At 39.8% G+C, this 15,539-nt stretch overlaps 1 protein-coding gene across 1 annotated transcript; it reads right to left on the reverse strand.

Moving 5' to 3' along the window:
* Nucleotides 1-5,318: 5,318 nt before the first annotated feature.
* Nucleotides 5,319-15,233, reverse strand: mcoln2 (mucolipin TRP cation channel 2). The gene is made up of 14 exons (XM_067229703.1): nucleotides 15,171-15,233; nucleotides 14,428-14,578; nucleotides 14,104-14,277; nucleotides 13,586-13,739; nucleotides 13,275-13,353; nucleotides 13,088-13,184; nucleotides 12,891-12,990; nucleotides 12,602-12,714; nucleotides 12,187-12,336; nucleotides 11,621-11,722; nucleotides 11,303-11,425; nucleotides 9,962-10,168; nucleotides 9,607-9,737; nucleotides 5,319-5,779 (listed from the first exon to the last, which is right to left on the reverse strand). The coding sequence occupies exons 1-14, from the start codon at nucleotides 15,212-15,214 to the stop codon at nucleotides 5,743-5,745; spliced, it is 1,662 nt and encodes a 553-aa protein (XP_067085804.1). The 5' UTR covers nucleotides 15,215-15,233; the 3' UTR covers nucleotides 5,319-5,742.
* Nucleotides 15,234-15,539: the final 306 nt, after the last annotated feature.

Genomic DNA, 15,539 nt, shown 5'->3' on the forward strand with positions numbered 1-15,539 from the left:
GTGGTTGTGAGTGAAGTGATCGAGGGCAAAAAACATTTTGAGCAAGAGAATTCACTGACGCAGAGGGCGTGAACCACCACTGTCTTTGCTAGACTATTAAATTCCAGTGTTGTGAGAGGTTGCATTGGAGCCACTACTACAGTGCGGGCTATGCGGGCTATGTCAGTCAAAGGTTTTTGACTGAATTTCAAACAATCAAAATTATTGAGAATAACTAGATTTTAAAAAGTAGACCAAAACAGTTAAACAGATGCAATAGATCATTAATTAATTGGATAAAAAACAGCACTACAAGACCATTTCCAAGTTAAGCCACATGTTAGGAGAAACACAACAGTCTCAGTGGTTAACGTGGGGGGTCAGATGGCTGAGCGGTTAGGGAGTCAGGCTATTAATCAGAAGGTTGTTGGTTTGATTCCCGGCCGTGCAAAATGACGTTGTGTCCTTGGGCAAGGCACTTCAACCTACTTGCCTCGGGGAGATTGTCCCTGTACTTACTGTAAGTCGCTCTGGATAAGAGCGTCTTCTAAATGATGAAATGTAAAGCCCAGGAACAGTCTGTATTTTACCAGGCACAGTGCAAAAATCTCAACTATAGTGAAACAATAACATCTCATAAGGCAATTGACCTGTAATTCTGAACTAGGCCTATATAATATGCTGAACATGTATTAGAGCCTACATGTTCTTCAGAATTCCCTCAGCATTTGTCAAATGTAATTTTTATTATTGCGTAACAATTACATATGTGGGTGTATAACCTTTGGCAAGGCACAATCTATATTCTCTCTCATATATTTACATTTACATGTATTCATTTAGCAGACGCTTTTATCCAAAGCGACTTCCAAGAGAGAGCTTTACAAAAAGTGCATAGGTCAAAGATCATAAACAACGAGATAGCCCCAAAAAACATTGCGGGAAGCCAAAACATAAGCATACATTGTGATAAGCAACCAAGTGCCAATGGGAAGAAACATAAGAGCAAGTAGTTAAACAAATTACAAATTAAACAGCATGAACCTCAAAAGTGCAAGAGTGTACCTGTAGGAAAGCAAGCAACGATAATATAATTTACAGCGAGTACAAGTAGTTAACTCAGTTACAACTAACCAACAAGTTAAAACTAACCAACAAGTGCAACAAGTTCCTCAGTAAGTGTCATTGTGTTTCTGGAGGAAATAAACTAACATCGGATCCAACAAATCTTTCTTAAGTACCGTTGTACTCCCGGAACAAGTGCGTCTTTAGCCTTTTCTTGAAGGTGGGGAGACAGTCATTATCTCTGATGGAGGTGGGGATATTATTCCACCATTTGGGGGCCAGACAGGAGAAGAGCTTGGGTTGGGACCGGGCGCTCTTGAGAGGTGGGGCCACCAGACGGTTATCAGAAGAAGACCGTAGTTGGCAGAAGGGGGTGTAACGCTGGAGGAGAGACTGGATAGGTAGGTGCAGTGCCGTTCACTGCTCGGAAGGTCAGTACCAGCAACGACGGGTACAGCTGCGTATCGTCAGCGTAGCAGTGGTAGGAGAAGCCATGGGAGGTGGTGATCGGTCCAAGTGAGGTGGTGTACAGGAAGAAGAGGAGGGGTCCAAGGACAGAGCCTTGTGGGACACCATTGGAGAGCTAGTTGGGGGCTGACACTTTGTCTCCCCAGGAGACCTGGTAGGATGTGATCCACTGAAGTCCAGTGCCAGAGATTCCCATCTCAGAAAGTCTAGCGAGCAGGATCTGATGGTTGACCGTATCAAATGCTGCAAATAGGTCCAGCAGAATGATGACAGATGACCTTGAAGCAGCTCTGGCAGACTGGGGGGCAGTGGTGACTGACAGGAAGGCAGTTTCTGTGGAGTGGCCAGTCTTGAAGCCTGATGGGTTGGGGTCTACTAGGTTGTTCTGAGAGAGAAAGTTTGACAATTGGTTAGATACAGCACGTTCAATTGTTTTTGAAAATACAGGTAGCAGTGATACTGGTCTGTATTTCTGGCGGACGGCAGGGTTAAGGGAGGGTTTTTTGAGTAGAGGAGTCTGTTTGAAGGCAAAGGGGAAGGTGCCAGAAGTAAGAGAAGAGTTAAAGACATGGAGAAGAAAAGTTATGATAGAGTGAGAAATGGATTGGAAGAGAGGAGAGAGGACTGGGTCAAGGGGACACGAGGTGGGGTGATGAGAGAGGATGAGGTCAGAGATCTCTGCCTCAGACAGGGTAAGGAAAGAGTTTAGACATTTAGTTGGATCAGTCACAGAGGGTGAGTGAGTAGGAAAGATAGGTTCAGGGAACTGGCTACTAATGTCAACAACTTTCTTCTCAAAGAAGGAGAAGTCATATATAGAAGTCATATATATTATTTATTTATTATTTATATTATTATTTTCCCACCTTTTAATTTTTACACTACACGGACAAAATGTTAGTCTTGGTCCCGTTTGCGTTTTTTGTATTTGCGCGAACGTTCCATTCGACATAAGTTTTTGTGGAAAAATAACTGAAGCTAACGGTGGCTAACTAGCTATTCACAGTCATAAACGTCACTAACCTCAAAGATTGATGTAACCTGTAATCAAAGAACGATCTATCATTTACGTCTTACTGCTAAACCTAGCAGTCACACAAAAGTGAATGATGAAAACAAATCCTTTCGATTTTTTTTTCGGAGCCTAGAGCATTTAGCCTGGCTCTGCCCTCCTACGTACTTCCGCTCAATTTTCAATTTGCTTCTGTACTAGGTCTGGGATTTCGGTGTATTAGTCGGTTTTCAGAAGAAAAAAAATTGTAGGTCCAATCAGCGAACAGAGGGAGTGGCTGAGAACGATGACGTTGATGTCATGCACTAGTTTGAGTTGTAGTTCAGTAATGGCTGCGAAGAAAGATGCAAGCGAAGCTATTCGGTCGGTTGTGGCAACGCTGCCGAATTCCGTTGTAGCCTGGTCCTAACCAGACACTCGTACATTTAATTTGTACAGAGAGTCTGGCCTTGCTCCATTGACAAGCGTTGACTTCCTTGTAGGTGGGTACTCTGTTGAAGTTTAAAACAATTGGATCTGCCCAGAGCCACTCTAATCTGCCATAACCAATCGCTAGCGTTCGCCTTAACCAATTCCTTCACCACTACTGTAACAGAGCTAGCTGCCGTAGCTGGAAAATCAAACTGTTCCCGAACCCCGTGGGGAGGAGGGCCACAACATAATTTACATTTACATTTAGTCATTTAGCAGACGCTCTTATCCAGAGCGACTTACAGTAAGTACAGGGACATTCCCCCGAGGCAAGTAGGGTGAAGTGCCTTGCCCAAGGACACAACGTCAGTTGGCATGACTGGGAATCGAACTGGCAACCTTCGGATTACTAGCCCGATTCCCTTACCGCTCAGCCATCTGACTCCATCATGGCCACTAACAAAACTCAGCAAAACTTGTTCTTGCTCTGGCTTTAGCTTATGGATATTCGGCAGCGTTGCCACAACGGACCGAATGGCTTCGCTCGCATCTTTCTCCGCCGCCATTACGGAACTACAACACAAGCTAGCGCACGACAGCCACTCCCTCTGTTCGCTGATTGGCCGGTAGAAAATTAACCGGAGACATCTGACTTACTGACCTCATGGCCAGACCTAGTACAGAAGCAAAATCAAAATTGAGCGGAAGTACGTAGGAGGGCAGAGCCAGGCTAATTCCGTTGTGGCAACGCTGCCGAATATCCAAAAGTTAATGGTGTTGTGGTGAAGGAGTCTAATGGTTATGGCAGATCCAGAGTGGCTTTAAACTTCAACAGAGTACCTGCCTTCAAGGAAGTTAATGGTTGTCAATGGAGCAATCCCAGACTCTGTACAAATGAAGTGTACGAGAGTCTGGTTAGGACCTGGCTACCTAGTAGTGCTATAACTAAAAATAAAAAAATAAAAAAACAAACAGTACTCCTGTGCGGAATGAATAAAAATAAAGGCAGATAGATACCAAATAAAATATAAATATTGAACATAATAAATATGGGTATTGCACATATTAAAAAGACAGCATATAAATACAAATACAAAAATCCCTTGCAAACAGCGGCATATAAGACCAATCCACATGAAGCTCACTGTAACGCATTGAGATGTAGTGATTAGGGGTTATTTAGAATTCAGAAGTCTGATAGTTTGTGGAAAGAAGCTGTTGCAGAATCTGGCTGTTCTGGCCCGAATGCTGCGGAACCTCTTGCCAGAGGGCAGAGGGGCACGAAGCACCCTTTTTGTATTTTTATATTGTACATTATAGCTATTTTATACTCTATATTTATTTTACATACCTGTTCCCTTAGTATTAGTTACTATTAGTTAATTAGACTTTGCACCTTTTGGATAGTATAGTGAGACTTGTTTAAACGTACACCACTTATTTAAGATTTACTCCTATATGTTGAATGTATGCACCTTCCTGCCAATTCCTACCTTAAATTCCTTGTCTGTGCAAACTTTCATGGCGATTAAAACCCTTTCTGATTCTGATTTTTTGCTGTTAGAACTGCACTTCTGAGATTTTTCAGCTGTACTTTGTATCTGCACTATTTGTATTTGGATAAAAGTATCTGCTAAAGCCTAAATTAATACACATTTTTAAATGTAAAGTGTAATAAGGATTTTCTTATATCTTTACTGATATATCCCTAAGGTTATCTCCCCACAAAGCCTGTCCTGACATCCCACACAAATAGATTATGCAACAGTAAAGCACCATTGCCACCTTGCATTAAGGACAAGCACTTGTCTCTACGTTAGTATAGGTTTATAGGTTATTATGTGTATTAGAGGTTTAGCATGCTGTACTGTATTTTGTATATTATTTTGTATATTTAGGAGGCTGATTATATTTTAGCGTATCATAGATGTCATCTATGTTAAACTAAATACTTATATGTTATGTTATACCAGGTTGCTTTGCGTTGTCTTGTCCCAAGAATGTCAGTGCCCAGACTGGCCTTGTGTTGTTCTGTGCATCTGACAATAAAAGACTTGAACTTGGACTCTGGAATACTGGAACTATGCTTTTAGTAAAAATTTTACTGGAGAATAACTTCACTGATCTCAAATTAACTTTAGCACAGATATTTTGCTTAACATGACCACTCGAAATCACTCCAAATAACGAAATCACTCCAATTAAGCACTCAGTAGCATATTATCCAAGTCCCCTCGTTGTCTTATCTCATGCTCCCTGCCTGTTTCTACATCCTGGCTAAGGAGGATACACGTGTTGAACACGGCATTGTGTACATTATAAATCAATAAAATTATATAACAATACTGGCACTGTGTAATTGACTCATTGTACGAATAAAATGTGTATTCAACACGCACAGTTTACTATTAACAATGACAACAAGACTGAATGTTGAGTATTGATTCATAGATACAAACAATAACACATCTGTAGATAAAGGGGTCCATTCAGTGTATTAAAGATTCAGTGTAAGTCTAAACCAGCAACACATATTTTCCACATTTTACGTTTCCTTTGTACTTCAGAAACATTGCATAGGTGGATTAGAATGAATATCAATAGCCATGCATTGCTGGTGTCAGCCTGGAAATACTCAAGATAGAAATACAGCAAATATTAGCAAAGAGTCAGCAGATTGGCCTATATGTAAATAATGTGCTTAACAATGTTTTTCAGGGTATTTTCGTCACTAGCAGAGGATCCTGTTCCTTGTTCTCTGAATCCTCTTCTCCCAGCATTTTCTGGAGTGTCAGGGGAGCTTGCTGTCAGCTGATAAGTGTGATGTCATCATCTCTTGGAACTCTGAAATAAAACAACCACACATATATCTAATAGCAATTTCATATAGCGAAATATAATGTATATTGTGTAAACTCAAAGGGCTAGTTTCATTCAGACCTGAGTATCTGCAAGATTGCTATTTATTTAAAGAGATTTTTGTTTGCGGAGTTTGCTCGCTACCAACCAAAGGGGATAAGGCTGCTAGTTTGCTAAATGTTTTGCTTAATGGGAAAGCTCATCTAACTTTATTTTTAACTTGAACATAAGGAAATTGTAACTCACTCATGATTATGAAAAATAGACCAGATTTGTCAAACCAAATTTGTCAATATAGGCCTACCGGTTATGACAGATAGCAAATGCATTGTTACCAAAACCATGGTAGCTATCTACAGTACGTTGCTCTGCTAGTAGGCTATGGTTGTCAACCACTGTCTGAGTCATTAGAGTCTATCTGAATTTGTCAACAGGCTTACGTAAATGGTTAAATCTTTTCAGAATGATAAGAGAAAACATTTTCAACGGAACGCAAAACCTTTTGTGAGGGAGCTTTTTTTTCCCGCTTGTCTTTTAGGGATTCCATGACATGATACCTATGGTTACGGTTAAGGTTAACTGAAACTAAACCAAACTATTCTAACATTACAATACACTTTTTCAGGAAAGTTCTTCTCCTTTTCTTCAACACTGTTTATTTTCAACAAGCTTCCTGGGAGGAACTAGGCATGATCTTGTAAAGCACTGCAAGTAGCTTATTTACAGTGAGTATGCAGGGCTTCCTTGCAAAAGAGATCCTCAATTGGATACACTGATAAAGTGAAAGTAAAAAAAAAAAAAATCCTTTGATCTAAACTGAAAGTGAACCAATGGTTCATGTTTTTTCATTAGGTTTATACAGTAATGGCAAATTAAAGACTAGTTAACTGACCTAAATGCACTTTTTTTCCTCATGAGTTCATTCTCTATCATGCTATCTATCTAATAACTCACTTTATCAAAGAGTATGACGATATCCTGTAGCTAACTAAGTTCATACTATTACTGACTTTTTACACTTTTTACAGTTAATATGTTGCCTATAGCCATAGTATTGCAGTTATGAATGTGGAGTTGGAGGTAACTAACTTAAGTTTACTACCATCTTGTGCCTCCATATTGCTTAAGCAACACAACACTGTTGGTACACTTGGATTTCGTTACATAAGGCCTATAGTGCAAATATTTGTTTAAAGAGTGAAATAACTCAAATGAGAGAATGCTCTGAATGTATTGATTTAGTTAATGTGGTTAGGAAGTTTGCTAGAGTGCTTTTTGAAGCCAATGAGAATGTGATCAAATTAAAAATGTAAACTTGAGAATGGAGCAGGAAGGCACAACCCACTCAGGGGAATGTCCTTCATTTGATACCACCACCAAAATGATGCCTGCAATTTGCAAAGAAACAAGTGTGCAAACAAAGGAACCTCAAGGTGAGGGTTGAATTACTAATGCAGTAAAGTGCATCAGAATAGACAAAAACAGATCTCAGATAACTTACCCAACCATTATCAAACTTGCATCAAACCAACATCAAGCCCTGCTACTGAGGTTCAATTTAGCGATGGATCACTCAGCTCTTGCCCCTCCATATTTAACTGGAAAATGTTATAGGAAAACAACTGCTCCAGAGATTCTTACAGATCCTACTGTACCACAAAGCGACTATCCGTAACGCAATGGTTTAATGATGGTTTGATACCTCAGACCCTTGATAATGGTTAATAACGGATAATGGTTCACACCTGGATTGTCAGAGACACATTGAAATTGACAGTCTTTGTAGTATTAGAGTGGAGGAGGGACAACTAATAAGATAACAAGCGTTGGATAATGCTGATGGTTCACAGACCAAAGGAAGTCAATAGAGTCAAGAATGTACAAGTAAAGAACTAAACATGTATATACTATTTGATCAGATTTGCCATCTATATCAGCTTGTGTTGCTGTAGCACTAAGTTGACCACATTTGACTTGCAAACTTGCAAATTTCAAACCAACCTCACTGGTCTGTTGAAACATTTAAAGGGCTTTGGAACAGTTGAAAAAAGCAATGGGAGAATATGATGAAAAAGACTGGATTTACGAAATAAAATGTCATTAGTGTGATGAAAAAGGATGTGGTATAATACTACTGTCACAATCCCAGGTAGATCCCAGAAAGGGAAGAGGACCCAGACGCAGCGTAAAAGGTCCTGTGTTTTATTCCACAAAAAGGACAAGGCAAAATCGTACAGGTCGGTAATCCACAAGGCAGAAATAATCCAATGGGCTAGGCACAATACGAGGTCAAAGAAACAGTGCAATGGTCTATAACACTATATAAATCAATTCAAAGTATTTATGCTCAGTAAGGCGCTAACACAAACAATACTTCACAATGAAACAAACGAAAGGCCTGATTTAGGAACGCTAACTAGTGAAATCATCCATCCATCCATCATCTGCCGCTTTTCCGGGAGTCGGGTCGCGGGGGCAGCAACCTAAGCAGGGAGGCCCAGACTTCCCTCTTCCCGGCCACTTCCACCAACTCTTCCTGAGGGACCCCGAGGCGTTCCCAGGCCAGCCGAGAGACATAGTCCCTCCAGCGTGTCCTGGGTCTTCCCCGGGGCCTCTTCCCAGTGGGACGTGCCCAGAACACCTTACCAGGGAGGCATCCAGGAGGCATCCTTATCAGATGCCCAAGCCACCTCAACTGGCCCCTCTCGACGCGGAGGAGCAGCGGTTCTACTCTGAGCCCCTCCCGGATGACCGAGCTTCTCACCCTATCTCTAAGGGAGAGCCCGGACACCCTGCGGAGAAAACTAATTTCGTCCGCTTGTATTTGCGATCTCGTTCTTTCGGTCACTACCCACAGTTCGTGACTATAGGTGAGGGTATGAACGTAGATCGACTGATGAAATCAATACAACGAAATGACAGCCAGAACAACACGGAACATAGAAACTTAATACTAGACAGTGAAAAAACTGAACTTGAAGCAAAACAAAACCAAAAGAAAGAGGACGAACAAAAAAGGAGCATAATAAAAGAACCCTCACAACTGCTTTCTAAAAAATCTTATAATTTCTCATAAGGAAACCTGAGCACATCAAGTCAACCACCAATCATGGAGATTTAATCTAAGCATTATAAAATGTGCCATTATAGATTTATCTCACTGATTCAAATCAGTAAATAGAAAAATCCAAACATGTGATTAAACCTTTGCATCCCCGCAGGACAGTCATGGCATTGGATAAGTGTTTTGTAAAAAAAAAAGGGGCCATGGGCTCGAACTCAAGTGGACCCAAAACATTCAGGGGAGAGATGGGACTATGCAAAAGAAAACTGGTTGATTTGACTCAGTCTCAACGCCAACCCCGAGTTGTTTATCTGTGGCGGCCATAGGGAGAAGCCTCTTCCCAGCCTGAGCCAGTCTCTCTGTAATCAGCACATCGCTGGGTGTGTCTGCATTTTTCCCACCACTAATTTCATTGCTGAAACCACAGAGGGCCAGGCTTAACCTCGGCACAGAAAAGGAAACTCTGCATCGCCACTGATGACAGAGATTGGCTTGGAAATGGAATGGGTACAAAAGACATGTATCTAAAGAACTCGTAAATTTGGCCATGGCAATGAAACAAAACAAAGTTTCTCATTGTTGCACATACAAACTTGCAGAAAGGACTGAGATGTGATGTTGTGAGCAGAAAAAGATACGACTGAATAATATTTGTGCAGCACATCTACCTAAATTAAGAGCATTCTTTATAGCCTGTCATGTCTACAGACCAATACCTTAACATGATGGAAGTACAGTAACACTTTACCGTCTACAGCAGCAGGGAGATGAGTATCTCATCTGTGAGTCGGTCTCTGTGTCCTCACCAGGAGGAAAGTCTTTGTCTTCTTTCAGGAACTTCTGAAGGTCAGTTAAGGGAAAGCCATTCTTCTGGTAGTTCTGTTTGAAAAAACAAAAGGCCATTCATAAGTGTGGCTCTGTAGAGAATGTTGTCATTAATGAACCCCTTATTAGTTACATTTGAGGAGAATTGTGCTCAGTTATTTGATCTCTAATAAGGGCTCATCAGTTTTCTGTCAGAATTCTGTCTCTGGAATTGTATGTTTTACAAGGCCTTGGGATCATAATGGATTTGAGCATAATCTTGGTTCTGGCGTCAATACCTTGATGGTCTCGTATGCATCTGTGATGATAGCAATGAAGAGTGACAGCACCATATAGATGAAGAGGGAGATGAACGAGTAGAGGTAGACACGGCTAAAGACCCACACCAGCGTGTTCCTGTCCTTTAGCTGGGCGAAGGTGGTGAACATGTCGTCTCCGTTCACCAGGGAGAACAGGCACTCTGCCACACGACTTAGGCCCTCAAACTGAAAGAGGGATATGATGAGGAATAAAAAGGGGGAGGGTGAAAGAGAGATATTAAAACACAGAAAACAGGGGGGGGGGAATTGGTCCCTGTTGGCCATGAAAAATACAGATAATAGAAAGACACAAAAGGAAGAAAGACAGACCAAAGACAAAGAAAGATGGGACAGAAAGAGACCAATGGAAGATCAAAGATCCGTGAACGATAGAGACAGAGAAAAGAAAGAAAGCAGTCATGAGACATGGTAGAAAACATACAGAGGAGCAAACTCCGCAAACAGAGAACAAGATAGGATCTAAACACAGCCCACTCAGACCATATGGATTCTGGGTAAGAGGACAGGAGGACGTGTGGCCTGGCAGCCTTCTCACATCCGCTGTTTACCTTCCACAGTAAACACACAAACTGGAATTGCTGACATTGAAGGGACGCCCATGACCACGTCTTCACTTTCAGTTGTCTGATAGACACTGAACTGAACCCACTTTATTTACACTGCGGTGACAGACTCCAATGGGATATGCCACTCTGCTATTCACAGGTGTCATATATAATATTGGCTTTACTGATTTCAATCTAACAAGAGCACATTGCTGTAAAATGTGTGATGAATGTGTTTGCATTTTGATTGTGTCCACGTTTGCAATGCATTTATGGTTCATAAACGTGAGTGTCTTTGTACACGAAACATTTTTTCTATATACTTTTGAAATATTCTGCACCTTATTCAACAAACTGGATTTTTGCTTTTGTAGATGTCTACTTTCAGTTGTTTGTTGGCATTGGCCCACGTCAGAAAAACGAGTTACATGTATATTCAGTTAAACTTTACTTCCGTAATTAATTTATCTTACATGACAATTATGGCTAAACACTTGTTGCTATTATTTATTCTGTTGGGCATAGCAGGTTGCTTTAACTAGAACTAGAACATAAACCTCTTAAAAATGAATAAACACTGCTGCCTTGTGGTTACAAAACATATCAACATTTGAAATCTATCTAAATAAATTTAAATCTAACTAATTGCTGGCATTTTAATTATCATCAATCTACATGACACTTTACTATACTAATAAATACTGCACTAGACTATATAGTACTGACTGTAATATTATCATACAAGGATTTGTACCTTTTCATGGTAGGGCCCAAGTACTATCCAGCCACAGAAAGTATAGCCAAGATAGATCATTCCAGCACAGCAGCAGAAGCGTAGAACCTTGGGGAAGGCAGCTTTCATGGTCAGGATGAGAACCTGGGGCACACAAACAGAGTGCAAAAATCTAACAGACTGGAAGGGAAAAAAGGGACGGTTATTGTGTGTGTGTTGTGGTATTCTTTCCAGAACTTGGGACTGACAGTTTGTGTGTGTAGAATCGTATGTGACACCGTATGACAGCTGATTAAATAAGGGGAGTATTCATACTATCCAGTCTCTATACAAACATACATTGTATTTCTGAAAGTATCCAAGGTATCTGATGACCCCCACCCACACCAATAATGTAGACGTTCCCAAGAAGATACTGCACACATCATAGCTGGTCAGACTCTAAATAAGAGATATATAAAAAGATAGATGAGAGGAGAGAGTCAGACACATTCACAACAGACTGTATAAATACAGCAACTGATAGTATCACAGCCCCACAAACAATACAGTGTACAAAGACGGGACTTCTATTCTCCATATGTCAGCTTAAAGTATAAGCTTAGTGCGGGGGTTATAAAAGCTTGACTACAAAGTCACACTTGGGTTAAAGTAAATAGCTCTGGGTTTTTACAATGTCTACATTCAGCCATGTTACTCCAAAGTCCACGGACATTGACTCTAGGTGTCTAGGCAACAGACAATTTGATTTCTTATCTTCTTCATTCAAGTTTTTTTGTTATTAACCATTATTGGGTTACAGTATAATGAGAAACATTTTACAATTCACTTTTCAAGCGGTTGTCAAAAGGTTTGTGAATATTAATTCAAATGAATAAACATGAACTTTAAGGCTGAGAATGTACCTTTGCTTGTATTTCCATCTTCAATATGGATCCTACTATGGTCAGGGTGTCACTGACGATAACCAAAACATACCAACCATTTAAGAACTCCTTTTTGTCTGATTTGCACACGTTGCGTTTATAATTGTCATGGAAGAATCTTGAAAATCGCTATAAACGAGGAGCAAAACAGCAAAAGGGCAGTGAATTAACAAGCCAAGTTAGGTCAAGTCTTAACTACCACTGCATGCATCATCAGTTTGATTAAGTTAGCATAAAACTGCGAAGCTAGAGTATAAAGCATGAATAAAAGTGACATAAAAATTATTCAATAGATGCAAGGAAACACTGTTGAAAAGCAGACAATATTTGTGTCATTTGTTGTGATTCAAACACTCATAGAGAGAAAGACAAATTGAAGTATACAAAGACGCACCTGAAGTAACCGAACTGCCAAAACGATGGAGCGAGTGCACAGCACTGCTGAGGTCAAACACACCAGGATGACAAAACCATCAAAAAACAGTAGATAGTGTGTGTTCTTCTGGGCTGAAACAGATAAACCCATCCAAATTACAGAAGTCTCTTCTGGGCAGAAACAGATAAACACACCCCAGTTACCAGAAGTCTAATCTACTAACAAGATATGTGATGTGGGACATAATAATGTTAACAGTTAACAGTCTGCAGTGTCCTTTGTTTACAGTGGAAAAACAAGGATTTACCAGTCCCAGATATCTTCCAATTTTTGCATGGGCTACTCAGTGCATCGATCTCGAGGAAGATTTTCACCTTTCCACTGTGACACTGATTGTCAAATGTAATCTATAAAGTGAGTGGAATAAAGTTTTATTCAGATATAATTAATCGTTATCCTATGTACGTGGCATGGAAGATGTTTACACTAAACAGGGACCCTTACAGTGACAAAGAATGTGTAACAGTCAGGTAACTCATGCGAGCGCACTGTTTGGAGGTTGATTCCTTTTAGTTGGAAAGTTATCTTGATGTCTACTAGCCTGAATAGAATAGAATGACAAATTACCAACTTCAAGGCCAAATAAATACTTTTCATTAAAATGTCTTAATATTTTTTAAGGGTTACAAACCTATAAAATTCCAGATCAAAAAATGAAGAATTTTCAGTTCTCCATCCATGCACATAGGCTGGATCTTTTGACATACAAACTAAAAGGGTTTAATCAAACTTTAGGAAAGACAAATACAAATGTAAAAACTGCTTAATATACTACATCATTTAATACAGTCCCTTTCACTTAACATAATGTAAGTACGTTGTTTGCTCTACTCGATTATCTATGTACCAATTCACTTGTTTACTACTTTTACAATTTCTAATAAAGGACAATGCCAAACAATAGCTCAAAATTGACCATGACGACCACAAAGGTGACAGAACCTGTTTCCAACTGGGCCTCTATGTCGTAGGCCTCGTCAGAAGGCTTGACACTCCCTCTCTTGTAGTACTCCTTACACATGATCAGTGGCACCGGCTTCCCATTATCCTCAGCATAGCTGATAGGCCCCACAGAAAGGTGACCCAGGTGGTCGTACTGCATGGATACAGCCTCCATAAAAACCCAGTTTCTAGAATTCACGTTCAGCCTATTTTGTTCAATTTTATTGACAGTCAGTCTTGTGCAAAAAGAACTTCTGCAAACAAGCTTTGTATGTTTAGTTGTATATTGTTGTAAGTTTTTAAATACAAATAGATTTACATGCTTTATTTTGTTTTTCAACTGCAGTGCAGCTAGATCAATATCAGTCAGTGCAGTACAGTCAAACTCAACAATGAAATGAAATAGTACCACCGTGACATCATTGCTCTAGAATGAAGTAATTGCTCTAGAATGACTTCAGAATGCCTTTGACTGATCAAGAAAGCAAGGCGAGATATAAAGAAGAAGGGAGACTTGCCTGATCCAGTACATAAAAGAGCCTGTCGTAGACATCTTGTTGGGTGTAAACAGCCACACTATAGTCATCCTCATCCACACCACTGTAGCCTTTTAGAAACAGGTTCTTAAATGCCATTACATTTTCCTCCTTATAGGAAACCACCAGCTGGTTGTTGAGGCCAAACAGAATCAGCTATTGGTCATAAACAAATACAAAAAAACATTATTTGTCAACTAATTTGGGTAGAACATATCGTCGATAGAACACAAGTTACAGTATGCCAGTTCATTATTTGTCTTGAAGATACTCAAGACATAATTGTATTGTCATTATGTACACTACCTGTGTGGTGATCATGACAATTTTGAGTATCTGCACCCCCAGTTTCCATGGGACCTGTCCTCGGGCCCTGTACTTTTCACAGGGGCTCATAAAATAGTATTTCAGGTCATCCCTCAGCACCTCCTCTTTAATGACACTTTGGGTTATGGAACTGAAACCGCAAACAAAGCACAAATCAAAGGCACTTGTGAACTTGAATATAGCTGAAAGTTCAACTTGTGCTCATAAAAAAACGAGATTTCATGGTCGTTAGTATAAAGAATTAATCAATACAGAAAAAAACAAAACTCTTTACTGACAAGTATTTAGATCCAAACCGGACATTAATAGAGAAATAAGGCTTTGCGTGAGGAAATTGTATTCCGTAAGAAATGTTTTTCATTAGTTTCTAACTTCTAACTTGGCTCAACACGCTCGCATTTGCACTGGTGTTGACAGGATATAGCTACATTCAGTGTGTTTTGACCGACAAATGCTTTTATTTTATTTCTAACTCTTTAGTTTATGGATTGTTTGAAGGGTTTACTTGGTTGCCTGTCAATATTATTAAAATTAACTTTAAAACAGATGTTTGGTTTTAATACGAACAACAGGCTAAAGTTACATGAAACATGTGTGGGCTATATTTTCTTCGTATCCCGAATAAGTGTACTGTAATCAAATGTATCTGAGCACAACATTTTATTTAGTTTAACAGTGGCAAATATTGACATTGTCAATATTGGTACAGTTCAAAAACTTACCTACTGGACTCTCTCCTGTCGAGATATCGAACTAACATTTCCATTTTGATCTGTCAATTGTTATTAATCAAATGAGATAATTAATTAGCCTATCATGGTTAGGATTCTTCATAACACGGTGAAGAATCACACATTATGGTAGAATACCTATTTTCGTCGTCAGTCAACTCAGTTGCAATAGCCAATCACAGAGTAGTATTCAATACTCACAAAGCTACAGGCTGGCCCAATGTTTCCAAAGCACATGCACATGCAGTAGCAGAGTACAAATGGCCATTATGTCATTTGGCGGCAATGTGGTCCCTAAGAAGCCAATTAGAACAATTCTAACTTTATTTAAAACTCATGACCTTTGTACATTGATGGATG

The sequence above is a fragment of the Osmerus mordax genome, chromosome 26, assembly GCF_038355195.1.
Source record: "Osmerus mordax isolate fOsmMor3 chromosome 26, fOsmMor3.pri, whole genome shotgun sequence".
In the NCBI taxonomy this organism is placed as follows: domain Eukaryota; kingdom Metazoa; phylum Chordata; class Actinopteri; order Osmeriformes; family Osmeridae; genus Osmerus; species Osmerus mordax.